This window comes from Lissotriton helveticus, chromosome 2_2 (assembly GCF_964261635.1).
Source record: "Lissotriton helveticus chromosome 2_2, aLisHel1.1, whole genome shotgun sequence".
Classification (NCBI taxonomy): Eukaryota; Metazoa; Chordata; class Amphibia; order Caudata; family Salamandridae; genus Lissotriton; species Lissotriton helveticus.
The window spans coordinates 105,624,591-105,651,969 of NC_136060.1; the positions used below are offsets into that span (position 1 = coordinate 105,624,591).

Consider the following 27,379-nt stretch of genomic DNA (forward strand, 5'->3'; position numbering starts at 1 on the left):
GGGGGGCCTTGTGGGACCGCTTGAGCAGGCCTAGGGGGTCAGGGTGCTTCTACCCTGTCCCCTTTTTGAGTTCTACACGTGTGTTTTTCTGCTTTCCTGTGCCTCAGTCTACCGAGGCACAAGATGGCTGCCAACAATTTCTGTTTTGGAGTGTTGACAGACAGTGGCAGCCAATCAGCATGCAGCTCATACTCGGGAAGGTACAGAGTACAGTAAGCTTACAGTGCACTCACGGTGTGCCACCCATAGATATATAATTTGGGAAAATTCAATTTTCTCAACAACTCCTGGAGCAATTTTCAAATATATATATATATATATTCACTGAAGTTACAGAGACGTTATCGTTAGGCTCAGATTTAAAAACAACAAAGTTACATGGAGGTTATAGTTAGGCTCAGATTTCACTCGTACAAAGACAGTGAAATTCAGCAGTTATAGTTACCTGAGCTAACTATAACTTACGCCACCGCAATGCACTGCCTATGACCTCACATATTACATCACTCATTACATGGTCTGTGACATCAATATGTGAGGTCATAAGCAGTGGATTGCGCTGTCGTAATTTATAGTTAGCACAGGTAACTGCTGAATTTTACTGGTTTTATAAGAGTGAAATCTGAGCCTAACAATAACATCAAACACACAAGGGCCCTCGGGGCTATTAAGAGAGGTAAAAAAGAAGGAAAAAGAGGCTGACCAAGAAGGAGGTATCCCTTTAAAGGACGGTTTCCCTCACCCACCAAAGGTGGCATTCTTTATCATTGGGAATCCTCCTCGCACAAAGATACCTAGTCATTGTGCAGGCTGCAACCCCCTCGCTGCGAGGGAGGAGCTCAGGGACATTTTAGTTTGAGAGGGGTTATCACTAGGACACAATGTGAGCTAGCAATGTGTAGTGAGAGGTGCAGTGCTAATAGTGAGGTGAGTTAAAACTAACTACAAGGTTTACTACATCCTTTTATTCTGGTCACCTTATGCTAGGATTGAAAACAGCAAAACAAAACTGGAAGTACGACAAGAAACATTAGATCAATTCGTACTTAGTTAGATCGACATGTTTCAGAATGTGACCTAGAGAGTGTTGTGGCTTTCTTCAGGAACTAGGGTGAGCTACTGCTGTGTAAGTGATATTTAAAACTGTGAATAAGAATGTTGACAAAAATGGCATTAAGTCAGTAAATAGAGTATGATACTAAACCAGTGATCATGGGGTAACCAGAATGTTGGATGCACCTTTAAGGGAATGGAACAAAATACCGAGCAATTTTATGAGTAAGTGTAAAATTTAAATAAGTCAGCCAATTATTCTTGGTCAAGGAACACATAATACGTCAGTGATTATAAATGCTCGAGAATTCCAAATAACAAACACAAACAAGGAAAGTCGTAGCTAGTGGAACCTAGTTACTAGTGTTATCTTAGCTACTGTGAGGCTATATCATGGAACTACATTAAGGATGAAAGGCGCTCACCTGCAAGAGTCAGGCAAAGTACCCCAGCTATCCATAGCAAAAATGCTTACGGTGCAAGCGCATCTCCAACCGATATAATAAAGGTTGGGGTGTTAATTTTATCTAGGTTCAAAAAGGTTTTATACACAAAGCAACAAGCATGAAAAGGGTGGAGACCATGTCTCCTCCTATATGTGTAACAGCAATGCAATTTGTAATAGCCATAACCACTCCATAGTTTTGGTCGTAGACAATGGAATCTTTCTAGAGGTAAAGTACACTGAAACTGAAGTAAAATTACAGCAGGGCACTAATGATCCAACCGAACAGAGTGGTCAAGGAAGTTAAAGAGTTAAAGGGCCTTAGGCTGTTAGTATGCACTAGACTAGTCAAAAGGTTCAATAAGAACAACCATATCAAGTTTGTACATATAGCATCTGGAGAGATCCCAAGCTAGTAAGGGTCATGCACAATGTAAATAAAAATTAGTTGTGACTAACGGCAAAAAGGAGGTCAGGTGCAAAGCCCTGGCAATCCTGAGGCCATGAGGTATATTTACAGGGCCTTCGGTATGGAAGCTCAAATTTGAGTGATCTCAAAGAAAAAGCGTGCAGGCAAAAAAGTCTGAGATCAGGCAGGAAAGGATGAATGGAACATAACCCAGGCACATCGGTGTATGGAAAGAAGTATAAAAACTGCACAGTAGCGCAGTGTAAATAACAGTGTTTAAGGATGTATCATAACACCGCGAAAGGTAGTGTTGCCAATCTCCAAAAGTGTAGTGTCACAAAACGGAAGGAACATGCTGGGCGCCTGCACACAATAGTGGTGGCTGAGGGAAAATTGTCTATACACACCCGGGATGGTATAAACTACCCACGCTCAAAACATTCTGTTACGGAGTGAAGTACTGTGTTAGAGGGTATGATAAACACAGAACGGTGTAAACCATCCTCACTCTAAACACTTTGTCATGGAGAAAACAATGAGTCGCCAGGACATGGAACACATGAGTTACCATGTTAGAGGGAACCTAAACTAAGTCTACTAGGTGCACAACTGCACAAGATGGGGCAGTAGGTACTCACCAATCTGTTTGGCTCGATACCAGGACTCGCTGCTGGGAAGACAGGATAGTCGGCGTATATGGCATCCTGTATGCAATTAATAGTGTAGGTTAGGCCAAGTCACCGATAGTTCCTGAAATGAACACGGGAGTCGATGGGAACCCGTTGGCCAATGGGCGATATTGAAAACCTACCGCAGGTAGGGAGATCGAGTTCGAACATGAACTGTGGATTATGAGGTTGTTGTTCCTTTTTCCTTCTTTCTTCCTCCCTTAATAGACCCGTGGGCCTTTGCGTGTTTGGTGATTATTATTGGGGAGTTCGCCCTGGCTGGTCTTTAAATCTCCTCTGGCCCCCTCCTCGTGTATAGACCCAATGATAACATTCCGGTAACCTTAGTTTTTTTTACTGAATTTCTGCGGGGTTTTTTTAAATTCTATTTTCTAACTATAATGCCCCTGTAATCTTTGTTTTTTACAGTGAATTTATAAGGTTTTTCAAATTCTATTTCCTAAGTAGACATCCCTGTGACCTTTGGTTTTTTTAAGTGAATATCTATTTTTTATAGCAAATAGTCAAGTTTGCAGAGTGGTGGAGAAAGGGGGAGTGGCCTCCAATGTCCTCACAGCAATCACTCTCTGTGGGACTTACTGGAGGTAAAAGGAGGGCTTGTTGGCCACCAAGGACCCTCAGCATCCAAGGGGACATCATCCCCCAACCAGCAGTGTTCCAGAAGGTGTTTGGAGAGTGGTGGTGAAAGGGGGTGTAGCCTCTGAAGACCGCTCTGCAATCCCAGTGTGTTGGACTTACTGGAGGTACCAGGAGGGCTTGTCGGCCCCCTAGGACTCTCTGGAGCCAAGGGGACTTAATTCACCAACTAGCAGTGTGCCAGGCAGTGCCTTTGCAAAGTGGTGGAGAAAGGGTGCATGGCCGCCGAACTCCTCACACCAATCGTGCTCTGTGGGACTTACTGGAGGTAACAGGAGGGCTTGTTGGCTCCCAAAGACTCCCTGGAGCCAAGGGACTTCATCCCCAACCACCAGTGCACCAGGAAACATGTTTGCAGAGTGGTGGGAAAAGGGACGTGGCCTCTTAAGTCCTCTCAGCAATCCCACTGTTTGGGACTTACTGGAGGTAACAGGAGAGTTTGTTGGCCCCCAAGGACCCTCAGCATTCAAGGCGACTACATCCCCCAAATAGTAGTGCACCAGAAGGCACGTTTGTAGAGTGGAAGGGAAAAGGGGGTGTTAGTAATGGGGGTCTCTAGTTGTCAATGGTTTGCACCTTTGTCCAAATAGGGATTTTTACCACTCGTCAGGGAAAGGGGGACACACTCATAAAAAAAAACCTGCTCACCCCCTGGGTAGCTTGGCACAAGCGGACAGACTTATGTCAGAGGCAGTGTGTAAAGCATTTGTGAACACATACAGTAACACAGTGAAACACGCTACAATTGGACACCACACCAGTTTAGAAAAATAAGTATTCTTTATCCAAACAAGACCAAACTGCAAAAATCCACAATACAGTATATTAAATAGGCTCTTCAATGGTAGAAATAGTTCAGTTCAATGCGAGGTGTAAATGCGACACTTTTCCAACAAAATACCTTAGATGCGTCACGCAATACAAACAAAAGGGCTGCAGGGAAGGTGATGCGTCAGTTCCTTGCTTTAGGGGAGGCGGCACACCTGTTCCTTACTGCAGCGCAGGGGAGGCAATGTGTCTGTTCCTTACCAGAGAGGAGGAGATGCATCAATTTCTTACTGCGTTCGGTTACGATGCGACAAGATGGTGCCTCGATGCGTGGCGATGATCTGCTGCAATGCGGCAAAATGGCGGCATGATGCGATGCGACGATCCGGTCGATGCGTGAACGTTTGCAGCCTCACGGCAGATGCTTCGACAATTTTCTCGGTGATGCGGTGTGGATGCAGCGTGCCTCTTCTCCGGGGCTCGGTAATGCGTTGGGACCAAGTGCGGATGCGGCACGCTTCTTCTCCGTGACTCAGCAATGCGTCGGGAATCAGTGCGGATGCGAGACACTTCATCCTCGTTGCGTCGCTCTTCCAGCTCCCAACAACAAACAGTCTCTAGAGGTCCTAAACAGCAGCAGGCACCTCTTTACAGGTTGGAATTCAGGGGAGCTTGGCGTGAAGTCATTGTATCCCTGAGACTACAGACAGGGGGCAAGCTAAATTTCAAGCTGTTGGAGATCTTCCTCAAGATGACAAAGCAAACACCAAAGTCCTTTTCTCCTTTCCTTGGCAACAAGTAACCAATGCAGGCCAACCCCAAACAGCCAACAGCACAGGGGTAGTAATCTTCCATCAGCTTCTCCGGTTTCTTCTCCTTGGCAAAGGTTCCTCTTGATTTCCAAGAATTGATCTAAAGTTCTGGAGACTGGGTTCCCCTTTTCATACACACAAATCTTTTGTCTCTGAAGGCAGAGTGTTTCTCTACCCAGCCAAAACCAGTTCTGTCCTCTCTGGTGCAGCTTCCTGGCAGGAGGTAGAGACAGCATTGTTGAAAGCAGACCTGGCCCAGACAGGTGAATGGAAGCAGACCTGGCCCAGGCAGGTGAAAGGAAATCTCCTCCCCCTACTCTAAATTCAACCCAGGTCCCATTCAGCCCAGCCCTGACTCATCAGACTGCTGGAGCCGCAGCCCTCTCCAATCTCCTGTCACTCACAAGCCAGACATGCAATACACAAACCTAGCAGAGGCACACTGGATAGTTAGGCCAGAAAATACCTACTTTCTAAAAGTGGCATTTTCAAACACAGAATGTTAAAATCACCCACACTAAAAGATGTACTTCTTTTACATTTCTGAGTTCAGGCATACTAAACTTTATTTTCCTATCTTGTTCCCTGGGTCAGTTATGTTTATAAGATGTTATAATCAAACTGCCCATTCTGTCCTATGGGAACAGATAGCCTTGCAATAGTGAAACACTAAATTGGCAGTATTTCACTATCAGGACGTGCCACACACATCAGGGCATGTTCTACCTTTCACATACAATACATCCTGGCAACAGGGGTACCTTGGGCCTACGTTAAGGGTGACTAACATGCAGAAAAGGGAAGGTTTAGGGATTGGCAAGTGTTTACACTTGTCAAGTCAACATGGCAGTCCCAGACTGCACACAGGCTCTGCAATGGCAGGCCTGAGCCACATTTTACAAGCTGCTTCTGTGGGTGGCACAATCAGTGCTGCAAGCCGACCAGCAGCATTTGATTTACAGGCCCTGGGCACACATGGTGCACTGTACTAGGGACTGACAAGTAAATCATATAGCCAATCATGGAATAACTAATTCATACAACAATTTACAATAGGGGTCACTTGCACTTTGGCACTGAACAGCAGTGGCAAAGTGCCCAAAGCATCTAGACCAGCAAAAACAGATGAGGCAACAGCAAAAAGTGGAAGGGAGACTCACTCCAATGGTGCAAAGTCTAACAGGGGGCAGCATGGCCTCCAACCACCCTCTCAGCAATCACACTATATGGGACTTACTGGAGGTAACAGGAGGGGTTTTTGGCCCCCAAGGACCCTGAAGAGGCATGGGGACTTGAGCCCCCAAATAGTAATGTGCCAGGAAGCACATTTGCAGAGTGGTGGGGAAGGAGATGTTGCCTCCAAAGACATCTCAGCAACTCCACTGTGTGGGACTTACTGGAGGTCACAGGAAGACTTGTTGGACTGCAAGGACCCTCAGCAGCCAAGGGGACTTCATCCCCCAAACAGCAGCGCTCCAGGAGGCACAACTGCAGAGTGGTGCAGAATGAGCCCAATGCCTTTGACATTGTGCCAGTAGCTTTTTTTATTATAAGGGAAGGGGGCCTTGTGGCTAATTTTGGCCTTGGGGACCCCACCCCCCAAGCCATGTCTTTTATTTATGGGGAGGGGGAGTTTGGCAAACCCACAGGGGTAAAAGTGTGACTACTGATCTCAGGATGAATTACATTCACTGAGAGGCCCACAGAAGGCCCATTCTTACAGTGACATAGATGCAAAAGGCCAAAACTGATCTGGAGTTGTCTGTGCTCCTGTTTAAAAGGGAGGGGTATGCCTTAGAAGTTCTGGGAAGACTGGTGCTATACGAGCAGGACAAACGCTATTGGCATATGGCTGGTCTCTGTCATCTGTAGTGGCTCTTGGAGCTGAAAAATTATGGACTAGAATGCATCATAAAGAACAGTGTTCCACTAGAAATAATTTTAAATATAACTAAAGCATGATAAAATTGGCCAAGTTTCAATAGATAATCAGCACAATTTCACCAGCAGTCAATATTTTATGTTGAGTGACAATATGTCAAAATATGAGTACAGTCAGTCTAGTCAACAGTGAAATCGATACAGGGGCTCCAAGTGACGGTGCAGAGTGAGTTAAAAATAAGTGTGCCAAACATTAACCAACATATATTACAATGGCAATTTTTACACTAGGTACAGTGATTCAAAACCACAGAACAAAACAAATTCTTAGAATCCCAATGGAATGAACATTTGGGTTTACGCAGTCTATCAATAAATGAACCAGGTGGAACCTAATCAACGTTTCAACCCCTTAAGCTGACTACCACACGTCTTCATCAGGACAGCAAGAAATTGGTAGCAATCTGCAAGAAATAACACAGAGATAGTCTCAAACTCAATGTATGTTATACCATGAAAATCAATTTGTACTCATCCCACCTAACCCAACTAATGAGGTCTTTCTTTAGAAATCTGCATATATGGTGGATAATAGAGTATAGGGATGAGTAAACCAATTGGCCAATTAGTAAGAAAAGAATTAGACAAGGGAGGAAAAGATAGAGGCAGGGCTTCAATTATGCTGAATTGAAAATTCACCAAGTGATAAACAAAAGTGCTAAATGCAGGAAACCACCCAGTCGTGGCAATAAACCATGTGAGCTTCAAATGGAAATTGGCACAACATAGCAAACAAGACAAGTTCCTAGGTCACAATGTCATCATTATTCCATTCAGAGACCGTCAATTCTAAAACCCAAGCACAGTCTATAAGAGTGGCCACAAACCGTAATAAATTGCGCACTTGTTTGCACTAAAAATACATGCTTCCACTCAAAATACATGACGGCCTAGAAGTAGATAGAGTGAAACAAACAAGCGAAAATAGTAGCAGAGCAAACCTAGTTATTCTCCATAGCTCTGTGTAATATGCTTATTGTTAGCACAAACTAAGAGAATTAATCTGTTTTAAGTACGATATATCCATCAGAAAGCGTGGCCATGGATATGAAAACAAAAATGTAATGGATACCTGTACATGCTTGCTCAAAACTCGGAACACTGTGAGGCCCACGGAGTGAAGTGAATCCCCGATGGAATTAGAGAGTGGAAATCCCGTGGCAAGCGGAAAGTGTGTCAAAGACTAGAACGTGTATTGTAGGAGACAACGTACACTGAATTGCCAGAGGATGGAAACAAAGGAAGGACATACTAAAAATGGGGGAGCTCACAAGCGGCTGGAGCATGCAGAGCGTGCTAAAACAGTACCGCTTAAAAAACATGCACAAATCTGTGGCACATGCAACATCGAGGGTGATATATATCAAAAGAGCAAAGACTAGTTCAATGGCTGTGTGTAGAAAAATGCAAAGAATGTATTCTATAATATTCGTGCAACACACATCAGCCATATGAACAGGACTGGTTCTAGAGGGTGGGCCACACCCTCCCAAAATAGCCCGGTAGCCCACCTAAGGCCCATTCACAAGTAGAAAACAATATTTTGTTCTTTTATTCAATGGAAAAATATAACACAGGTTGCATCTTCTCTATCAAAGCCTAATTGTACAGCTTTCATGTATAAAGACAATGTGTTATGCTACAATAAGTGACTGGGGACAAAGGTGAGGTCCCAGTGGATGATTGCTATTATTTTGCATGTGTTAATAGAAGGGGTACCGGAGACAACCTCACTATATGGTGAGCACAAGCTCCCTTAAAGTAATTAAAAGATGAAAACAATTTTATGACAGAATCTTCATGGACCGAAAACAATTTATAGACTCTTTATTTTGTTTATCATAATTTATTATTTATTCCCATTAACTTAAAATCATTCTCTACAGCTTGCTGATCTGTACTAGTTCAAATTCTGATTTAAATATGTTGTTTGTGTCCTTCTGTTCTCCAGTTTTGGAAGCTTGTATGGCAACAAATCAACAAGATTTTTAAGATTACTATTCCCTTTTCCTTTTCAAACATTTCCTTGGGAGGTATAGATCCTCATTGGTCTCAGCTTGCTCCAAGTCATAACTTAATACATTTAATGCTGGCTGTTGCTTTTCATTTAATAATGTATAATTGGAAACAGGGTCACATTGATACTTTTAGGTCTTGGTGGAATGCTATCTGTTTTAATCATAGGCGGATTCTAATTATGTTTCTCCTATAGCCTTAGCTATAAAGAGAGATCTTTTATGGCTCCCAATAACTAATGTGTTATCTTAATTTAGCTTTCTTTCCAGCTAAACCATTTATGGGTCTGCCGAGGAACAGACACAACCTTGAGTTCATTTCTTTGTCCATTTTCTTTAATTTTATTACAGTTTTATTAATGCAAATATCTGATGCTTTCTCTCTTTCAAGTATGTCTACAGTTTGTATTATTATTTTTGTCTATATTATTCAGCTAACATTTTCCCTCGATCCCATCACTCCCGCATGTGAACACTCTTTTTGTATTATATGCACTTCAACAGTTTTTACAGCATAAGATGTATATTTATCTCTATCTATATCTTTTTCAGCAGCTTTATTGTACGCTTTATGTCAGTCCTATTATCGGTTAAAAACCATAAAAAGGCATATATACACATTTACAGGTTAAAATGGAGAAATTTAAGCAATAATACATTGCAATCCTAGAACATAATATATTCATAAAATGGTTAAGAGAATTGTGAAACTACAAATATAAGAAAGATCTACATGATTTAAGATGGCACTCACAATGAACAGTCCCTCGGCATTTTATTTGTAGGAACCTCATGTATTACAATATTTGTGCTACTACAAGAGCGGTAGTTTGAGGGCTTTCATTTTTTAGTTTTGCGCACCTTAAGTACCACATGGACAGGAGGAATCTGGCAGTTGCAAACACTGTCAAGGGGGTGTTGTCATATTTAAGAATTCTGTATACCTCCCTGTAGTCCCTAAGACCCCTGGACTTGCAAAGTTGGATGATCCATTTGGCTCTTGCCTTAGAATAGGAGGGGCAGATGAGCAGAACGTGCAGATCTGTCTCTCTGCTACCCTCACACCCTGGGCAAGAACTCGCTGTGCGTGGGACATTTGACCACTTGTGTGTTACAGCCCTGAGAGGCAATGAACCATGTCTAAACTGAATGTATAATTTCTTAGCCAGAGGAGGCTGGATATCATCCAAGAATTTCTCGAAATAGGGGTGGGCCTTGATATCAAGAAAGGTGTTGGTCAACCTACCCATAGAGGAGTTTGTTAATATGAGTTCCATTAGGTAACGCTTGAGTTCCAAGCTCAACGATTTCTTGGTAATCAAGACGCAGGTCTCCTCAGGGGAAGACCACAGGTCCCTCATGCCAAGAACCTGACAGAGGTGCTTAATGTGGTTTAACCAGGGGATTTTCCCCACACCCTCTCTGGATAGGAGATCCCTTAGGTCCTCCCTATAGCTTAAGAGCTCTGGGGTGGACCATAGTCGTCTCCAGTACAGCAGGGGACGATTTGAGGCAATCTCCTGTATAGGTACCAAACCTAAATCCAACCGTAAGGAGGTCAGGGGGGTACTCGGGGGAAGTCTCAGAAGACGTCTGATAAAGCTATTCTCAGTGAGGGATAGAGGGGCGACGCTGGCATGTCCCCATAAGTCTGCACCATATAGCGCACCCCCTCTCGCCTGGGCTTTATAGATTTCCATGGGCGGACCCAACAGTTTAAGAGAGGTCTCGTTAAAGACCTTTAGGATACCGCCAGATGATTGGGCCAGCTTCAGGTTAGCCTTAATCATGTGAGACCCCCAATCCATTCTATCTTTTAGTGTGACGCCCAGGTAATCGAAGGTAGACACTCGATCCAACATCGTTCCATCCAAGTGGGGGTGGGCACAATTGGAAAGTTTGGTATTATAAACCATGAACTTGGTTTCGGAGAGGTTAATCTCCAAATTCCTCAATCTACAGAAGGAGCAAAATGCTTCTAATGTTCGCTCTATACCCATCGATGATTTTGATAGTAGAAGGGTATCATCAGTGAACATTAGGGCAGGTATCTTACGACCTGCTAAGCTTGGAGAGTCTAGGTCTCTCACTCCCAGTAAGTGTTCAATCAACCCATTGAGGAAGAGGGAGAAGAGCGAGGGGGCCAACACGCACCCCTGCCTCACTCCCTTTTCCACCGGTAACGGAGCCAACAACTCCCCATTCCTCCCGTACCTCACCCTTGCATGTGTACCTTGGTGCATACGTTTGAATAGATGGCACAAATAGGCCGGGGCACCCATCTCTAGTAGTATTACCCAAAGCTTATTCCTCTGGACCAGGTCAAATGCAGAACGATGGTCCACAAAAATCAGGTATAAACTACCCGCCCCCAGGGAAACCGTCTTCCAGTAGACCAACTTTAATCTAAACAGTTGGTCGATAGTGGAGACCTTTGCACGAAAGCCCGCTTGGAGGGAGGTTAGGATGTGATGATCATCCATCCAACTCTGCAACCTTGTTAATAGGAGGCGGGCAAATAATTTCTGGAGGACGTCGATCAAGCTAATGGGGCGGTAGTTGGCCGGGTCAAGAGGGGAAGCCTTTTTATGAATGGGTATAATTTCAGCGCCCAGCCATGTAGGAGGAATCTCCAGGCCCTGCAGGATGGCATTGAAATATACCCAGATGTACGGGGCCCAACCTTCTGTTCACTCAGGTAAAGATCACATGGGATCCTGTCTAGGCCCGGTGCTTTCCCCGGAGTCAGACTTCTGAGGGCCGCCTGGATTTCAAGCAGGGTGCAGGGTGGGCAATCAAGACCCGAGCCCTCCAGGTGGACTAGTTCAGATGTGCTATTTTGAACAGCTAGATCTACTGGAGATACAGGGTCACTGAGTGAGTAGAGGGGCTTAAAGTGGGGTAGCCAAACCTCTTCACTAAGATTAGGAGCAATAGCAGACGACCCCTCTGCCGACTCTGATCGAACTAGATTCCAAAAGGACCTGTAGTCTCGAGCGTCCAGGGCTACTTTAATGCTTTCCCACCTTGCTGCCTCCCACTCCGACCTGGCCTCCATGGTCAGTCTTTTATATGTTTGCCTAGCGTTTCTGATACTTGACTGGGACCCTGATTTTACCTCCTTTATTAGGTTGTTTTTAGCCACCCTACAGTTTTTATTGAACCAATGGACTTGCTTTTCTACCCTTGGCCTCTTGATAACAGTGGTATAAAAATAATCAGCCAAAGTACAGAGAAGCTTGTTATGAATGCACTGGAGAACCTGACGATGGGGCAGATCGCAATTGGGGCTCAAGAGGTCGCTAGCCTCTGCTAAGGAGCATGCAACACGATGGTATATCTCAGCTAGCTTATCGGGAGCTAACGCGACCTTTGCCCACCTAATACATCTGCCACCTGCCGCTATAACAAGATTCGAGTTAGTAATAGTCTCTGCTGCTCCCAATTCGTTTCGATGACCCAATGTGTTATATAATTCTAATGTCAATAGGTTGTGGTCACTATCAACCCTTGGGATAACAGAAAAAGCTCTCAGTCGGGTCCAGAATTCTACATTAACCAAGATATAATCAATGGTCGTGCTTTTCCCTGGTCTGTTAAAAGTACTTGTACCCGGGACGTCTGGAAGGAGTCTGCCATTGCAGGCCCTAAGGGAGTGTGTTACAACCAGCTTGTTGATCGTGTGAGCCAAAGGCGATAGTGCATTCCGGAATAAGCCAATTATCATCCTCATCCGAAGTTACAGAGGGGATCCCGAGAAGCGGTTCAAAATGGCAATTAAAATCCGCGACAATAATTTTATGGTACGACGAGGGAAATGAGAGAAAATGGCCCTCTAGGGCCTCTAAAGTAGATAAGCCCAGCTGGTGTGATGAGGGGCGTAAGTATATGTTAATCACTGCCAGCGTCAGACCATCCAAAAAAATAAGTACATTGCAAAGAATGTCCGGGCAATGGGAGTCTATTACCTTGACTGAGCACCCCAAGTGCGCAGCAGCCCAGATACACAATCCCCCCCCCGAGGGTCTTCCCCTGGGTCCCTGCACAGCCGGTACATGGAATGTCGCCAAACCTACCCTAACTGGAGCAGACAGCAGCCAAGTCTATTGGAACAGACACAAATCATAATTATCCTCAACTCTCCCTACTCCGGGTTATGCAGCTTAGACCATAGCCCTGCTACATTCCAAGACCCGATTAGTGGTCTACGACTCACCACTCGGGCTGGGGAATCTTCGGTGGGTTGGGACCCATTACAGGGTGGAGATACTATATGTGTATGTATATCCAACTCCCCTTCGCCTCCTATGGGACCGATGTTTAGGGATGATGGTAGTGTTGTCAAACTATCTACCTTATACCTTGTGACCAACTCGGGAGCCCCACCTCATCACTCAGACCCTCCTCAACAGGGCACCAGGGTAGATTCGAAACCATTCCGTCTGGGCCCGGGAGAGGTGGTAGTCAATCCATATTGCTCAAGGCACTATATCTGTTGGTCACAGGTATATTATAATCTAATTCCCGTCCGCCTTGATGGGAATAGGTTGGTATAGGCCTACCCGGTGCTAAAGCTCGTGGGTAAAAATACCCCAGGTGGCAAGTATTAATTGAACCCGTGTTAAAAGGCCCTTCATTTCCTAGTATATGTTTAACCACTCCAGGATCCCTAAAATTCACAATTACACAGTCGCCAGAGATGTCTTTGGGTCTGGTCCCTAACCAACTGACTCTTCGAGCAAATAATATCTCCCCCTGTCCCGATCCTATTAAGGGTCTATATCTGTTTAGCCAGAAGATGATTTTATTCTTTAATTTGGGATATGTTTCACCTCGTTCGCTAACCAGTAAAGGTACTCCTGTGAGCACCACCACATACGGAGATGCTTCAGGTGGTAGCTGGGGGCAAGGAGGAGATTCTTGGGGTCCATTTTCGAAGGGATTCAAAGCAGGGATAAAATGAGACCTACCCGGTTCTGGGCGCTGTTTTCCAGGGGCTTTTGGGGTAGGGGGTGGAGCACAAGGTATCAGACCTGATGCGGCTGAAAGCACATTGGGTCGAATAGCTAGACCAGAACCAGTCGAGGCAGAGATAGGTTTCTGCGTGTATAGAGGGGCCTGGTCGTGTGTAAGGTTCTCAAGGCAAGTGCTATCGCCTGGATTTATGCCTTTATTGGCCGACTTTAGTTGTACCTAAAGCCACTTTAGTGGCAGAATTCCCCATTAAGGTGGCTGTCTGTACTCCACCTAAGCCTTTGTTATTTATCAATTAAACTAGTTTATCAATTCTGCAAGACAAGGTTTTAAAATGAGAGTTGATAAGCTGTTCCATGTGGCCTGGAGATCGATTAATAGATGAGTAGCCCAGACAGGAGGTCCTATGATGGGGAAAGGGGGGCCAGAGTCGGACTGTAGAGGACCGGGTGTAGATACTATTCTCTTAGCAGGTTTTTTAGCGGGTTTCGATTACTTACTTCTACCACAAGGTTTGTGGGCCTTTATGCCTGCCGGGGTAGGAGGGGATGGTTCAACCTCTATAGAGAGATTCACGTCTGGCACAATCTGAGCGCATGGTAGCTCAGCAAAAGAGGGCATAAAAAAAGACGTAAATTCAGGGGGGTTGACTGTGGCTACGGAGAGATCCCCGTAGACAGGGGGGGACATAGCAGGAGTAATTGAGAGTCGCCTTTCCGTATTCTCTATAGCCGTTGCCACCACCCCTATAGTTTTTTAGAGCATTTTATCGATAGTTGTTAGGCTCGGCAGTGGTTGGGTCGTAGCCCCTGTTTGCCTAGTCATGGGGCGAGAAGTTGTGGGGTTAGGTTTGCCCATGCTGCTCAGCTAAGTACTTAAGCAATTATATTTTCAAATATTCACAATTTTAAGAAGCGAATTAAATTTAAAAATGTAAGAACAAGCAGTAAAAGATAATAGAAAGTAGGGCCTAACAGCAAAACCGTCTAATAAAGACAAGACACTATCAGGCCAAGCTTTGACTGATTAAGAAATTATAGTCATTACCACATCAATAAAAGTTTCAAGCCTCAAGTAGTCGCTTCCAGGGGAGCTTGGGGGGGTGGCCCAGCCCAGCCTCCTTCTGCCCCTGACGGCCACAGACGGCCCGCCCTTTGCCCAGGCTTAACCCGGCGCACGCCCGTGCGCGTGCCACGGGGCAGGAAAGGTTTGCTGAATAAATGCCCCCAGATGTCAAGATGGAGGGGCTTGAGGTCCGCCGGTCGCTTGTGGGGCGTGGAGTCCTCAGGCTGCTTGCCCCCGCTGGCCCACACACTCGCCAAACAGAACGAAGCGTCTCCCTTGGAGCGGGAGGCGCGAGCTGCAGTTAAAGCCCCCAGGTGTCAAGGGGGAGGAGCCCGAGGTCCGCCGGTCGCTTGTGGGGCGTGGAGTCCTCAGGCTGCTTGCCCCCGCTGGCCCACACACTCGCCAAACAGAATGAAGCGTCTCCCGTGAGCGGGAGATGCGAGCTGCAGTTAAAGCCCCCAGGTGTCAAGGGGGAGGGCCTCGAGGTCCGCCGGTCGCTTGTGGGGCGTGGAGTCCTCAGGCTGCTTGCCCCCGCTGGCCCACACACTCGCCAAGCAGAACGAGGCGTCTCCCGTGGAGCGGGAGGCGCGAGCTGCAGTAAAAGCCCCCAGGTGTCAAGAGGGAGGGGCTCGAGGTCCGCCGGTCGCTTGTGGGGCGTGGAGTCCTCAGGCTGCCTGCCCCCGCTGGCCCACACACTCGCCAAACAGAATGAAGTGTCTCCCGCGGAGCGGGAGACGTGAGCTTCAGTTAAAGTACCCAGGTGTCAAGGGGGAGGGGCTCGAGGTCCGCTGGTCACTTGTGGGGCGGGGAGTCCTCAGGCTGCTTGCCCCCGCTGGCCCACACACTCGCCAAACAGAACGAAGCGTCTCCCGCGGCGCGGGAGACACGAGCTGCAGTTAAAGCCCCCAGGTGTCAAGGGGGAGGGGCTCGAGGTCTGCCGGTCTCTTGTGGGGCGTGGAGTCCTCAGGCTGCTTGCCACCAGCTGGCCCACACACTCGCCAAACAGAACGAAGCGGAGCGGGAGACGCGAGCTGCAGTTAAAGTCCCCAGGTGTCAATGGGGAGGGTCTCGAGGTCCACCGGTCGCTTGTGGGGCGTGGAGTCCTCAGGCTGCTTGCCCCCGCTGGCCCACACACTCGCCAAACAGAACGAAGCGTCTCCCGCGGAGTGGGAGACACGAGCTGCAGTTAAAGCCCCCAGGTGTCAAGGGGGAGGGGCTCGAGGTCTGCCGGTCTCTTGTGGGGCGTGGAGTCCTCAGGCTGCTTGCCACCAGCTGGCCCACACACTCGCCAAACAGAACGAAGCGTCTAGCGGGAGACGCGAGCTGCAGTTAAAGCCCCCAGGTGTCAAGGGGGGTAAACATCACTTACAACGAAACTTTTACAACGCACTACCATTACAACGCGGTCATTACAACGCAAACTATTTACAACGCATTGCGCTGGGGGGCGCTCTAGGATAGGGAATAGGTTAATTTACTATCCAATAACCTTCCCTAGTGTCCATGGGGACTGGAGTTGGAATAGTAAATTAAACTATTCACTATCCAACACCCAAAAGCGCTATGCATTGTAATGGTATGCGATGTAAAAACCGCGTTGTAAAGGCATGCGATGTAAAAGCATGCGTTGTAACGTCATACATCCGTCAAGGGGGAGGGAAGCGAGGTCCGCCGGTCGCTTGTGGGGCGTGGAGTCCTCAGGCTGCTTGCCCCCGCTGGCCACACACTCGCTAAACAGAACAAAGCAAACGCTTTATGACGTATTTCATATTTATTCATTTTTGTTATATTTTGTTGTTACTTCTTATGCCAATACTGAATGCTGTTCACTGTCCTCAATAAACTCAACCTTAAAAAAAAACTGTTGTGCCTGCCATCGTGGTAGCTGTTGTTAGTACTGTGGACCCTGCTGTGATTACAGCTATGGTGGAAGGTGCTTGCAACTATTATTACAGTCACTATTAATATTGTGAGAATGTCTGTGGTGGCAGCTGTTGTGGCAAGTGTTGTGACTCCGCTTGCTGCTGCTGCGGTCCTTGAGGTTGAGGAAGTTGATGTGGATGCTGTTGTTGATATTCATGTCACTGCTCTGCTCTCTGACCATGCTGATGAACTCGCTTGGTCTCTGCTGTCATTACAGCTATTGTCCAACCACACCACCCTAACACCAGCCTAACAGACAACAGCTACCCATGGGTGTTTTTCATTCATTTCCCCCGCGTGAGCACTCAGTTTCTTTTAGGTTCCTAGTTAATACATACTATAACATTTAGGCATAGACACGTACAAGACAGTCTTCAAAGTGAACTCCTTCCAAACTATCCCTACCTGGCAGAAGACTCCCTTATCTGCAGTACGTCCTCAGCCAACCAATCAATCAATAAATCAAAAACATGTATAGAGCGCGCTACTCACCCGCGAGGGTCTCAAGGCGCTGGGGGAAGGGGGGAAAGGGCCGCTACTACTCGAAAAGCCAGGTCTTGAGGTGCTTCCTGAAGGAGAGATGGTCCTGGGTAAGTCGAAGGTGGGCGGGGAGGGTGTTCCATGTCTTGGCTGCTAGGTAGGTGAAGGATCTTCCTCCGGTGGTGGTTCTGCGGATCCGTGGGACAGTGGCGAGGGCGAGGCTGGCGGAGCGGAGCTGGTGGGTCGGTGTGTAGAACGTGAGGAGGTTGTTGCGGTATTCGGGGCCCAAGTCGTGGAGAGCCTTGTGTGCGTGGGTGAGGAGTCTGAAGGTGATCCTTTTGCTGACGGGGAGCCAGTGCAGGTCCCTCAGGTGGGAGGAGATGTGGCTGTGTCTGGGGATGTCCAGGACGAGTCGTGCTGATGCGTTCTGGATGCGCTGGAGTCTTTTCTGTAGTTTGGCAGTGGTCCCAGCGTAGAGGGCGTTCCCGTAGTCCAGACGGCTGGTGACGAGGGCCTGGATGACCGTCTTCCTGGTTTCAGTGGGGATCCAGCAGAAGATCTTACGGAGCATGCGGAGGGTGTTGAAGCAGGAGGAAGTAACGGCGTTGACTTACCTGGTCATCGTGAGGGAGGAGTCAAGGATGAAGCCCAGGTTGCGTGCGTGGTCCGTGGACTTGGGGGGGTGCCCAGTGCAGGGGGCCACCAGGAGTCGTCCCAGGCGGAGATGGATGGGCCGAGGATGAGGACTTCCGTCTTGTCTGAGTTCAGTTTCAGACGGCTGAGCCTCATCCAGTCCGCGACGTCTTTCATTCCGTCCTGGAAGCTGGCTTTGGCGGTGGCGGGGTTGTTGGTGAGGGAAAGGATCAGCTGGGTATCGTCGGCGTCAGAGATGATGTTGAGGTTGTGCCTGCGTGCGATGGCTGCGAGGGGGCTCATGTAGACATGAGCACGCCGCAGATGATCTTGGTGGCTTCTGCGAGGAAGGGCGGGAGACGGACTCTTTGGGTTCTGTCGGAGAGGAAGGAGGTGATCCATTCCAGGGCCTTTCCTTGGATCCCGGCGTGGTGGAGGCGTGTTGTCAGGGTGCGGTGGCAGACCATGTCGAATGCAGCTGAAAGGTCGAGGAGGATGAGGGCGGCGGTTTCTCCGTTGTCAAGCAGGGTCCTGATGTCACCGGTGGCTGCGATGAGGGCGGTCTCGGTGCTGTGGTTCGCTTGGAATCCGGACTGCGATGGGTCGAGGGAGACGTTCGTCTCGAGGAAGGCTGTCAGCTGATTGTTGACGGTTTTCTCGATGACTTTTGCGGGGAAGGGGAGGCGCGAGATGGGGCGGAAGTTCTTGAGGTCTGTGGGGTCTGCGGTGGGTTTCTTCAGGAGGGCGCTGATCTCTGCATGCTTCCAGCTCTCCGGGAAGGTGGCGGATACGAAGGAGTTGTTGATGATGTCCCGGAGTTAGGGTGCGATGATGGAGTCGGCTTTGTTGAAGATGTGGTGTGGGCAGGGATCCGCTGGGGAGCCCGAGTGGATGGTGTTCATTGTGTGGGTGGTGTCTTCCGTGCTGACCGGCGTCCAGGCGCTTAGGGTGGTGGTGGGCAGCGTAGGTTCAGTGGTAGGGTTTGCGATCTGAGCGCCGAAGCTGTTGTGTATGTCGGCGATCTTGCGATGGAAAAAAGTGGCGAGAGAGTTGCAGAGGTCTTGCGATGGCGTGATGTCGTTGTTGCTGGCTTCGGGGTTGGAGAGCTCTTTCACGATGTTGAAGAGGTCCTTGCTGTTGTGGGTGTTGTTGTCCAGTCGTTCTCTGAAGGACGATCTTTTGGCGGTGCGGATCAGCTGGTGGTGTGTGCGGATGGCGTTCTTGAGGGCTGGCATGTTTTCCGTTGACTGGTTGTGGCGCCAGGCCTTCTCCAGGGCACGGCAGGATTTCTTGGAGTCTTTGAGATCGTTGGTGAACCATGCTACTTTCTTGCTGTAGGGATTGCTTGGAGGGTTCTTCAGTGGGGCAAGGGCATCGGCGCAGTCTGTGATCCACTGTGTGAGGTTGCGGGCTGCTTCGTTGGGGTCCGTAGTGTGGGTGGGAGGGTTTTTTGCTCAAGGAGGTGGTGAGTTGGTCGGTGGTGATCTTGCTCCAGTATCTTCGGGGGGTCTGTTGCGGACGGTGGTGGGTCGTTGTCTTCCTGAAGTTGAAGTATACGCAGCTGTGGTCGGTCCAGTGAAGCTCGGTGGTGTGGCTGAAGGAGACGAGGTTGCTGGCGGAGAAAACGGGGTCGAGCGTGTGGCCGGCGTAGTGGGTGGGGGTGTTGACCAGTTGCTTGAGTCCGAGGTTGGCGAGGTTGTCTAGTAGGAAGGTGGTGTTGCTGTCCTTGTCGTTCTCCAGGTGGAAGTTGAGGTCTCCTAGGAGGATGTAGTCGGAGGAGGCGAGGGCGAGCGGGCTGATGAAGTCTGCGATGGCTTCGCTGAAGTATGAGCGTGGTCCCGGGGGTCTGTAGATGAGGGTGCCTCTGAGGGTGGTCTTGGGGTTGGTGTGTGTCTGGAAGTGAAGGTGCTCTCCAGCGGTGAGGGTGTCGTTGGTGTTGGTCGTGATGCGGATGGTGTTTCTGTGAGCAATTTCCTGGGGTACATTTCTCGCATTTGACATGTAATTGCTTAATGTAATAATATATTTATTATGTGTTCTGGTTAGTATGTGTCTAAATCTTTCTTCCACCAAAACTTCATCCATTCCACAAAATGTATCCATTCAAAGTGATAAAAACTCTTAGTTAACGTGGATTTGCTATGTACAGTGTTTCTTGTAGAAACAAACACCTGCGCTTTTCAATAAATGCTGTAAAAATGCCCTCGTTCGCCACCCATGGTAGATAGAAAATGTTCCGGGTTTTAAAATCCCGGTCGAAAGTGTAAGCACACAGGTACTCACTCTCGGCTGTTTTATTTGAAAGAAAGGTGCGAGCACTTCTTTGCAGCGAGGCAAACAAGTGCGTGGGATGGTCGAAAAAATACGACCGGTACGAAATATGCCGGGGAAGCAGCAACTCATACCGAGGTTCACCCAAGGGTCGTAGGACAGACACGCTTTGAATCACTGATGCGCCCGTTCTGCGCTCCTCCCAGAAGGAGAGAACAGCCTGTGCCAAATAGAGGACATAACTGAATGAAAACCCCAGCGCCCGGTGGGAAGAGACTAGGTACCAGGCAGAGGACTAGACAGAGCACTAAGTGAAGAGGGAGAGCCTCGAGGAAGGCGATGCTCATCCTTAAAAGTTGGTGGGAGCTGGAGGAGGAACCCCCCAGATGAGAGGAGCACGATGGAAACCTGGGTGCGCTTTGCCGTGTTGCCTCTACCTGCCTCTCTGCCCCGGTCACTGGGAATTACATTTGCCTGTTTGTTTTCCTTAGCGAGCAAGCTGCTAGCTTGACTTCTAACATTCATTCGCACAGAGAGAACCCCCAAAGCGCGCTTTAGCGGCATCGGTGTGGAGTTGAGGGGGACGATAACAGGTGCCGGTCTCTGCCCACCACCCATAGTGCCCGCCCACTTGTACCAGTGACCCCTGTACCTGCTGCTGCCCTGGCGGGGGGAGCCCGCCCGGGCCCCGGCGGTTACAGCCCGCGCCGGCATGGAGCATCCTCCCGGAGGACTCGCCGTGCCTCCCGCTGTCCTCGGCTCCCAGGCGCGTCCTCCTGTCACTCCGCCCAGCTCTGCCCTCCCCCTACCTCCTCCATCCTCGGCTGGCTCACGCCTGGTCCTCCACGGTGGGGAGAGAGGCGGGCGGAGGAGGTGGGCTCCCTCCCTGCGTGTGCCAAGGGAGGGGATATGATGTGTGCGTGAGCCAAGCAGAGGAGGTCGGGCAATGGGAGGAGAAACGGCATCATCCGGCCCTGGCACGGCGCATGTCTGCCTCAGTGTTCATTTACCACATAGATCCCCGCACTTGCACGGTTGCACCAGAGAACCATGCCCAGTTGCCACATATTTGCATACACAGTGACTATGATTAATATTGTGTGCGCTGCATGCTTGGTGTTGGTATATTTTCTTCAGAGCATGTTTATTTTTGCTCAGGTATATTTTAAATAGTTAATAATCTCTACTTTTCTGTATTTACGTAGATAAAACTTATTATAGAGGAATATATCTGCTTTATTATACTTCATTACTGGAAATGTATGCTTATGTATTTATTTTTTCCGTATCTTTCTTCTACATTTTATCTCGATAAAGTTAATAAATAAGTTTATGGTGGCTCGCGATTTCCAGCTATTTGTCATTGACAAACAACTTTAATATTTCTTTTTTCTCCTGCACAGTTATTGCAATATAATCACATTAAACAAGCGAGACAACCGAAGTATGTCTGAACTGAAAGTGGTCTTCACATTGTTTTCTTCAGTATGTCTGAATCGGATATTGACCGCTCATCTTTCTTGAAAGGATAACCATATCACATGAAAGTGCAGAATTACCGTTAATCTCCACGAGTGGAATATACCATAGTGTTTGTATTTGTATTTGTAATTGCATTTATATAGCGCTTACTACCCCCGATGAGGCGTCAAAGCGCTTTTTCGGCGAGAAGCACACTACTCCGCAACCAATAAAGGAGTAGTGGTGAATTAGTATAGTGAAAAATGAAAGTAATTTGAGTGGTGGATATGTTATCACTTAGCTGGATTAAGAAGGATAGAGGAGGGATAGAAGAGGGAAAAGGTTTGCATTTATATTGCTCTAGCTACCCCTGATGATGCTGTGTTAAAGCATTTTTTTCGACGAGAAGCGCAGAGATGGGCAAGTCACACTACTTGTCGTAAATGCACAAAATCTTTCATTCTGAAATTTGTTCCTCACACTTAGGCGGTGATTATGCCAATGATAAATGTAGCACAGGTATACTTTTGGGAATGATGACAACACGAAAAATATGAATGGAAACATACTTTTGCATGGCTTGTGCACAATTCTATAGTATGGAACTGTAGCACCAAACTATCCCCGAACTAATGGATAATCTGTCCAAATAAAAATTGTCACAATACCTAAATCTGCTCAATCAGAAGCTCTCCATGGTTCACATTTAAAATGCATGACCCAGTCAGTTGTGGTAACATGATGTGAGAGATATTGCATAGATTTTCACACACCAGTCTCTATCTTCACCATGAATTGCTCATTTACAGTACATGCCACGGGCTACTGTTTCTGCCACACGCAGCATAACTTGTCACCATACAACATGTGTTACCGTGCAGTATAATCATGGACTAAAATCATGCATTTCAGAACCCCGTTTAGAGGGCCATGGTGCAAGCAGGACCTACTGGGCCCAACGTTGGTGGTTGAGGCCTTTAACTCCTGATGTCCAGGGGCCTCTGACCTACTCTTTATGATTCTCTTATCAGCCCCATTTCATTTCTGAGATGTCTCCAGACCCCTTCATTGTGACCTCATGTGGGGGGAAGATGGTCAGACATTGTGACCTCATGTGGGGGGAAGATGGTCAGACTCAAGCACTTCTACATTCAAGGCCAGTAGTTTTGGGCTAAGAGATCTATATAAATATTATAAAACATTAGAGGGAGGCCTTCCTAACCCGGCACTTTACCAGAGTGTGAGAAGCTTTACCCGGTATATGATGTCCACTAATGTAAGTGGGAACCCTGCACCAGACAACCCTAATGGTGATTTAAGAGGTCTTGGACAACCTTAGAAAGCTCTCAAAGTGGTAGCTGTGGAGAGCAGCCTTCAGGCTTAGTCCAGAAGGAATGTAAAGCAGCTTATTTTATCAGAATGCAATCTTATATGTACAGATTAAGTGAGTAAGAACCACCCAAGGTATTTATAAAAATATGTAGTTAATATATAATACTCTCTAACACACACATATCTCCTACCTGGAGATATGCACAATGCCCACAATAATTTGCAAAGAATAAATAGCACAGAATACACAGAGGACCCCCGGGGTGGGGGGCAAACCATATACTAAGAAAGTGGTATAAGAACCACGACTCAGGTCAAGACAATGTCGAGAGGACGTAGAAGTGCTGGGGAGCCAAGGAACCACCTAAAGTGAGTGACTAGGAACCCCACTGAGCGCCTGTGCAGTGTGGGAACACGACCACGTGCTCTGTATAACTCAATGTGTAAGTCCCGGTGGGAATTTTAAAGATTAAGGGCCCTTCCCAGTGGACCATAAAGAAACCCTGTGGAAGACAAAAGGTCGGAGAGCCACTCCACCAGTGGATACCCTAGCACCCACGTTACGGACACAAGGAAAGCCGGGTGCATTGGTGTGAAGTGATGTCGGAAACCGCTCCCGATCCAATGGAGGATTGCAGAAAAGTGCCACTGCTGAAGGAGGAGAAAGTGTCCGGTGGAATCCGAAGGAGGATTCTAGTTGACAGGTACATGCAAGCAGAGGGGACAGAGTCTATGTCACTCAGGAGTAACCAGATCTGGAAAAAGAATGCCTACCAATGTCGGGAGTTGCATGAGAATTGACAATGACCTTGACTTTGCAGCTGTGACGACCAGGCAATGCTGAGGAAGACCAGGAGCCATGCACAAGCCGTCCCACATTGGATGACGAGTGCTGAGGGGTCGGTATTTGGCGGGAGCACCAACAAGCCTTGGCAAATGCAACAATCGCAGACGTCGAAGGAGGTGCAATGTCGGGGCCAGCAAGGTACAGGGGACTCACCACAAGCAGGGGAGTCAGGGCAGGCCCGAGCCATCAGGGGAGCCCAAAAGAAGCAAAGATAACCCTCAACAGGACCCATATGCCCGAGGCACTTGAGTCGCAAGAGGACCTCGAGCAGGTCTCCAAAAGATGCAGGCCATGGTGCAAACAATGTGATGTGGATAAAGACTTTGATCACTGGAGGGGCTTGAGGTGGGGGCTACTGGGAGTTCAGAAATCTTGGTGGAAGGAAGCCAACAAGCCTTTGCAGCTGCAAGTTGATGTGGTGCACAAGGGGTTCGATTCCTGTGGCTCCCAGGAGGGATACTGGACTCAAACTTGGTGAGAGGACAGGGCAGGCCTCGAGAGCTGTGGTGAATTACTACCTGTGTTGCAGAACCTTTCATAGTCTGGAGGACCTCAGGATCAGCGTACTGGTCAGCTTAGTTGTGGTGCCTGCAAATGCAAGGAAGTGACTCCTTCACTTCAAGGGAAGTCTTCACTTCAGGTGTCTTTGAGGCCCACAGTCCTTGGAAGGTTCCTGTATGGTGCACAGGCACAGACGATGCAGCAGACTGGAAGGGAGACGAAGTCGAAGCCCAAAAGAAGTCCAGCAAAGTCCAGAGTGCCCAGACGGTAGAAGAAGTGGTGTGTTATCTGAATCTTGTCCCGTGACAAATCTAGGGACCCACCCACAGGTAAGCCCTTAAGTACCCTAAGGACAGGGTTGGGATGATTCAGGGGACCCTCCCAGGGGAGGGTCTGACAGGAGGGAGGTTACTCCCATGTCCTTTGTCCAGTTTTGCACCAGAGTGGGCACCAATAGGCTCCTAGAGCTGGGTTGAACTGGACTATATACGGGGACACCAAATATACCCCTCATGTTATGTTATGTTATGTTATGTTACGTCTATTTATTGTGCGCACAGCTACTCCAGCCAAGGAGCGTCCTGGCGCAGAGACAAGGTAGCCCGTAACACAACGAGAGGCTAAGAACAGAAACTAAGAAGCAGCTAGAACAAGAAGGTTTTTATAGCCTTCCGAAAAGTCAGAAGGTCCTCCAGCAAGCGGATTTCAACAGGGAGGGAGTTCCATGCTGACGCAGCCATTACCCTAAACGAGCGGCCTCCCATGCGGCTGAGCCTGAATCTGGGAACCACCGCAAGGGCCAGACCTTGAGAGCGGAGGCAACGGGCAGGGACATAAAAAGACAGACAACTCGACAGGATTTCCGGGCCTGTACCTCTCAAGATTTTAAAAGCAAGGCACAAGACCTTAAAGAGGATGCGCTTCCTAACCGGGAGCCAGTGTAGGGAGCGAAGGACACCTGTCACTGAGCAGAATCTGGGCAAACCAACAATCGCCCTCGCCGCAGCATTCTGAACCCGTTGTAAACGGGTTAGTTCAGCCTGGTTGGCCCCAGCCAGGAGAGAGCTGGCGTAATCCAGGCGAGAGATGATAGTGGCCTGGATCACCAGCTGCCTGGTCGGGGCATCAAAGAACTTGAGAACAGGTCTCAAGCCCCTCAGGAGACCGAAACAGCAGGCCGCAGTTCTTTTAGTATGGCCTATAAAGGAGAGGCCCACATCCAGCCAAACCCCCAGATTTTTCACTTCCGATACCGGGATCGGAGTAGGACCCAACTCTGGGGGCCACCAGTGGTCACCCCACAGCTCCCCTCCCTTCCCGACGACCATCACCTCTGTTTTAGTGGCGTTTAGCTGAAGGCAATTGCCTGTCAGCCAGCTAGCCACCGCCTTCAGTCCGGACTGAAACCTGGGGGCCTCAATTTCCGCATCCCCGCTGAGAGTAACCGCCAGCTGAGTGTCGTCGGCATATGAGACCATAGTGAGGCCCCACTGCCTAGCGACATCAGCCAGCGGTCTCACGTATAGATTGAACAACGTGGGACTCAGCGAGGACCCTTGCGGAACCCCCATGGCCAGTGGTTGGTAGTTGGACTTGAAGGGAGGGATGGCAACACAGAAGGAGCGGTCGTCTAAAAAGGAGCGGAACCATTGCAGCACCTGACCGCCAATACCAGTCTCCTCGAGTCGACGCAGGAGGATGCTGTGGTCTACCGTATCAAAGGCGGCGCTAAGATCTAACAAAATAAGCGCCGCCGTTTTGTGGTAAATAAATAAATAATACCTCTATTTTTGGGTTAAATAAATGAATAACAGATAGCTCAATAAATAAGAGTCAAGATTCGAGGTAGTAGGAGTTTTGCAGGTTTAATACAGCATAAGGACAGGAACAGGACAACCTGCATAGGAATAGGATGGCAGGGCCCAGCAGCTGCTGGGGCTGGATCTGGAATGAGCGCGCTAGGAAGGATAACTTTTTAATAACAGTACATGAGCATATATACATAACGCAAACACATAGCATTACATCGCAATAGGCGTAGCAGTGGGAGGAGCAATAGGCGTGACGCGTTGCAGTCGCGAAAGATAAGGGTGAAAAGAGGTGTAACAGGGCGTATACATAGACATGTGATGCAAACGTAACAGAATATGTTATGAATGGGGTGGAAACATGGAGGGGGCTACCTAAGGAGCCGGGACCTCTGACCTGATGGTGCGCGCAAGCTGGCAATGACGTGTTACTAGGAGAAGCTGGGGGCTTCGAACTCTGTGCTAGGAGCAGAGACTGAAGTCTGGAGAGTCAGGGCGACATGTACCTAAGCAGTATCTAGTATCTGATGTTTAGAGAACATGTTTGATAGAAACTAGAAGTTATCGGGGTAAAGGCGAACAGACTCTAAGACTGGAGCATGCATTATTCTACATGTAGTGCGTGATGAAGAATATTAAATGACCATTAATACAGTATTTCTCTAACGTGGAGACGTGAAGGCTAGACAATGACGGAAACTATTGATGCGATTCAGTAGCTTTAGGAATGCAGAGAAGGAGGGCTGGACTGATAGCTAGAATCATAACATACTCTTGGCAGAGCCAAGCTGAGCCGGGCACTGCGAGGCAGGAAGTAAGTGAAGGGTCGAGGATACAGGTGGGGGCTGTATCGCTCCTCAGCGAGGGCTTCAGGAGACAGGAGCTGAATCTGATGTCCAGGCCCTTTTGAGGCCTAGAAACGGGGACTTTACAATGGAATAACGTGCACACTGAGAAACGTGGCAACGTAACTTTACATAGGCCTGATATTCGTAGTATTCACGAGAACTGGAAACTGACATACTAAAGGTGGACACAACTATAATTGCGTCTTTAATCGAACATGGGGAATAACATATGCATATTAATCATGCACAGATAACATATGATGGAGGACTCGTAGGGACACAGAACATGGCAAAATTTACTTTTCCACATTCCCTCCTTGTCACTACGTTTCCATCAGGAAACATCAATATTCATGATACCATCTATCATTTCATACAGTACCATTTGCTCGTCTCGAATTTTCTGGGAACGTGTTTTAGAACGGGGCTTGGGACTAGGAATACAAGATGTAGCACAAATGCCGCAAA

General features: G+C 48.1%; 1 protein-coding gene across 2 annotated transcripts in view; it reads right to left on the bottom strand.

Moving 5' to 3' along the window:
- The window catches only part of TRMT9B (tRNA methyltransferase 9B (putative)), a 226,311-nt gene extending 205,366 nt beyond the window's left edge, over positions 1–20,945 (bottom strand). Inside the window, exon 1 of one of the 2 annotated variants that reach the window (XM_078678156.1) lies at positions 20,767–20,945. In XM_078678156.1, the coding sequence (XP_078534282.1) occupies positions 20,767–20,828 (62 nt within the window). In that variant the 5' untranslated portion in view covers positions 20,829–20,945. The remainder of the gene's footprint in view (positions 1–20,766) is intronic. The other variant, XM_078678157.1, reaches the window with a different exon arrangement.
- Positions 20,946–27,379: the final 6,434 nt, after the last annotated feature.